This window comes from Propithecus coquereli, unplaced genomic scaffold, assembly GCF_000956105.1.
Source record: "Propithecus coquereli isolate 6110/MARCELLA unplaced genomic scaffold, Pcoq_1.0 Scaffold206, whole genome shotgun sequence".
NCBI lineage: Eukaryota > Metazoa > Chordata > Mammalia > Primates > Indriidae > Propithecus > Propithecus coquereli.
The window spans coordinates 4,895,773-4,899,472 of NW_012145634.1; the positions used below are offsets into that span (position 1 = coordinate 4,895,773).

General features: G+C 56.4%; 1 protein-coding gene across 1 annotated transcript in view; it reads right to left on the reverse strand.

The window, feature by feature from the left end:
• The window catches only part of CRYBB2 (crystallin, beta B2), a 14,993-nt gene extending 11,989 nt beyond the window's left edge, over nucleotides 1-3,004 (reverse strand). Inside the window, exons 1-2 of the mRNA XM_012644148.1 lie at nucleotides 2,989-3,004; nucleotides 1,151-1,229 (exon numbers count right to left, since the gene is read on the reverse strand). Coding sequence (XP_012499602.1) covers nucleotides 1,151-1,204 — 54 coding nt within the window. The 5' untranslated portion in view covers nucleotides 1,205-1,229; nucleotides 2,989-3,004. The remainder of the gene's footprint in view (nucleotides 1-1,150; nucleotides 1,230-2,988) is intronic.
• Nucleotides 3,005-3,700: the final 696 nt, after the last annotated feature.

A 3,700-nucleotide genomic window follows, 5' to 3' on the forward strand; every position in this document is an offset into this window, starting at 1 on the left:
GGCTACTAAAAAATTTTAAACTGCAGGCATGGCTCACATTATATGCCTATTGGACAGTGTTTCTTGCTGTTCTTCAAACTCGCCCGGCTCCTTCCCACCCCAGGGCCTCTGCACTTGCTGTTCCCTCTGCCTGGATCCTCTCACTGTCCCGCCTATCCCCAATTTTCACAAGGCTGCTCCCTCACTTGACTCAAGTCTCTGCTCAAATGTCACCTCCTCTGAGAGGCCCTCCCGGACCACCTGAGTCAATACAACCATTCCTCGCCCACCCCGACTCTCCAGAACCCCTTACCCTTCTTTATGTTTCTTTGCAGCAGTTCTCACTACTCAAAATCATATATTCATTCGTCTGTTTATTATCTGTGTCTCTTCTAGAAAGTCAGCCCCGTAAGGGACAGACAGGGGTGAGCAGGTGGGGGGCTGCATCAGCTCAGGCTTCCCTGGCCAGGGAGGCGCCGAGTCAGACAAAAGCGCGGTTGCAGATGGAAGCCAAGCCCAGGGCCCCCAAAGCACAGCGCACGGGAGGGCAGCCAGGTGGGCGCTTGTTGATAGAGGTTTGGGGGCAATTGGGGTGACAAGCCTCTGACACTGGATAAGATCCCACCACCCTTAGGAGGGCAGGAGGGTGAGAAAGCAAAGGAGACACGCTCAGCTGGCCTTGGGTGGGCACACACCGGGTGTGAGGCTGAGCGTGGTTTCTTGGCCTCTTCGCAGCCACCCTATGCGGGACATGTGACGGAGGTGGGAACTGAGGATCAGAGACATTGTGACTGGCCAGGGCCACACAGCAGGTACAGAGCTGGGAATGACACCCACCTCCCCTTCACAAGCCCCATCTCTGACGGCAACTGAGCGTCTGCCCCGGCCTCGGGAAGCCCCACAGGTGGGGGCAGCAGGTAGGGAAGAGAAACTTCAGTCCCTGAAGCCAGAAGCTGGTGCTGGGAATCCTGGCATGAGAGCCACCAGCTTGGGAGGGACCTTCAGCATCAGCCTCCGTGTGCGGGGCTGGGGGGAGACAGAGTCCCAGAGAGAGGCGGGGGCAGAGAGGGGGAACCCGGGAAGGAAGATGCCAAGCCCCCTTTATAGGAGGAAAACCGAGTCTGAAAGAGGAGGATTGCATGCGCATGCCCTCCCTCCTAGAGGTGCCCACCTTGGGGTTGAGGGTCTGAGGCTTGCCCGCCTGGGTCTGGTGGTCGGAGGCCATGGTGGCAGTCCCGTGCAGGAATGACCTGGAAGACAGGGGACACATCCTTGAGAACCTTGCTGGGCCCTCAGCTTTCTCACTCTGGGGAGCCTTGGGACCGCTGCCCTCCAGCCCCAAACCCTCTTCCGCTCCCCCTGGTTGCAGATCACCCCAGAGCTGTGGGGTCAGGAAGCAGCTGCCTGAATTTCCATCCTTAGCTTCATCTCTTCGTGTCCAGACCAGCTGCAGCAGGAGGAAAGAATGAGGTCCGCTAAAAAGGGGGTGGTAAACTAGAGCTTTAAGTGAAGTCCTAAGTGGGTCCCCACCACGTGGTTTCAGACAATTGATGCTACACAGACCTGTCCATTCCAGAACTTCCACCTTTATGCAGAAATTTTTTAATTTAAAGAAAACGGCGTGGAACAAACAAAACCTATGCACTGGCCATGTTTGGTGGCGTGGTGGCTCCCCGTTTGGGAGCTCAAAAAGTTCCCCATAGCCCTGGCCCTTGCCCCCAACCTCCCCACACCCCAGACGCCTCTGCCCCTCCCAATACCCGGAATTCTCCTCTTCACCCCTGGTCTCCACCTGCATCTGTGAGCTCATCTGTTGGGGAACTCATGCTGTAAGAAAGCAAAGCAAGAGTGCAATGGTGGAAGCCCAGGCACTGTGACGGGCAGCGGCGCAGAGCCGCCTTAGCTGGTGAGAACGCTGGAAACGTCTGGAAAATCGTCAGCCTCTTCTCCCTTCCTTCGGGGAGGGCAATCAACCCGGGCTGTTTCCCCTGGAGTAAGAGAGGAAACCCGACCTCCTTCTTCAAAGATAACATCCAGTTTCCCGTAGCCCCTTCCACACAAGAGGCTAGGACTGGATGTCTCCCAGAAGGAAGAAATTCATTTAAGCAACGTGGGAGCCAAACTTGCTTCCCTCCGCCAGGAAACCAGCTCTCTGGGCTTGTCACAGCGCCCGAGGACCTGCCTTGACATTCCCCGGTTGTCGGTGTTCTCAGACTAAAGAAGATGAGGCTCACTTGGTCCAGCCCAGGTGCTAGCTGTGCCACCTGGCAGAATGGAGGCCCTGGGCAGGTCACATGCTGTCCCTGTGCCTCACCCTCCTGTCCTGTAAAATGAGGGCAGCAATGGTGTCTAATAACATCTGTGAGCAGGTTGCGAGGGTTCGATTATATAATGCATCAGACCACCAACACTTGGCAGCAGTCCCAGAACACACTCAGCAAGCAGTAAATGGCGGCAATTATGGCATTACAGAGTCATTTCCACCAAGTGTCGGTGGCTTTGGTCACCTGTTGCTGGGAGCCCCCAGAGATCTGAGGCTGTGTCCGACCCACTAGAGCCCCCTGAGGCTGGGCCCACAGCGGGTGCCCCGTAACTGTGGTTATGGAGAGAGCCGATTCACCACCCCGGAAACGACGCCGAACTGTCACTGGTTTGATTCTTGCAAAACCCTCAGCTACATTCTCCTCCCCTCAGTCCCTGGCGAAACAAGGATGCTGATGGTCCTGCTTAATGTTAATAAGAGCATTGCCCCACATGCCGAGTGTGTGCCAGGCGCAGTGCTAGACGATTCAACCACCTTATCTCTAACCCCCACGACGAGGGAGGTTCTATGACCCCTCTCCCCATTATAGAGAAAAGAAAACTGAGGCTGAGAGCACTGAAGTGTCTGTCAAAGGTCTCCTCGTCAGAAAGCTGCAGCTCCTGGTCTTGAACCCGGGTCCCCCACGCTTCCCAGCAGGGATGAGGATGAGAGAAAAAAGGCCAGACAAGCAAGAGAGGCATTCTTACCAGTGACACCAGCCCCCGCGAGTGCCCGTGAAGCCCGGTCCGCGGGAGGTGGCATTTATACCTTCCCCAGGAGTGCCGGTGCCAAGATGGGTGACAGCTGCGTCCCTACGAAAAGCAGGGCGAGAATGCTGGATTAAGCTCGCACCAAAGCCCGGGTCAGCAAATGCCTGTAGACATTGTGTCTCTGCACAATAATGTCATTAGCTTTCCGATTCAGCCGCGCCAGGGTGGTCAGGCGGTTGGGCAAGGAGATGCCCGCTTTGCATGCATCAGCCGTCCAGCTGCCAGCTCCAGGGGCACTCTGGGTTCACCGCTGTGGTCAGTCGGGCCCTGGGGCATGGCAGACAGAGGCCAATCTCAGTGGCTGCGGGGAAAAACAAGAAAAGGAGGGTGGTTGGGCAGATCCCGGAATTCATTCATCTGTCCATTTATTTATGCATTCGACAAATATTTGTTAGGCATCCACTTGGTGCCAAGCTCCGTTCTAGGCGAGAGTGTCAGGGAGGGGACCTTCCCCAGCCCAGGCCACCCAGAAAACTCCCTGAAGGGAAGCGGTGCCCTCCGGGATGGGGAGAAGGCGGCCCAGGAGACAAGGTTGGGAAGAGAGTTCCAAGCAGAAAGGGCTCAAGTGCAGGGAGCCGGCGTGGCGTGTTTAAAGAAGACCCGGAGACAGGTTAATACAGCGAAAGCGCAGCATATGACAAACACAGCC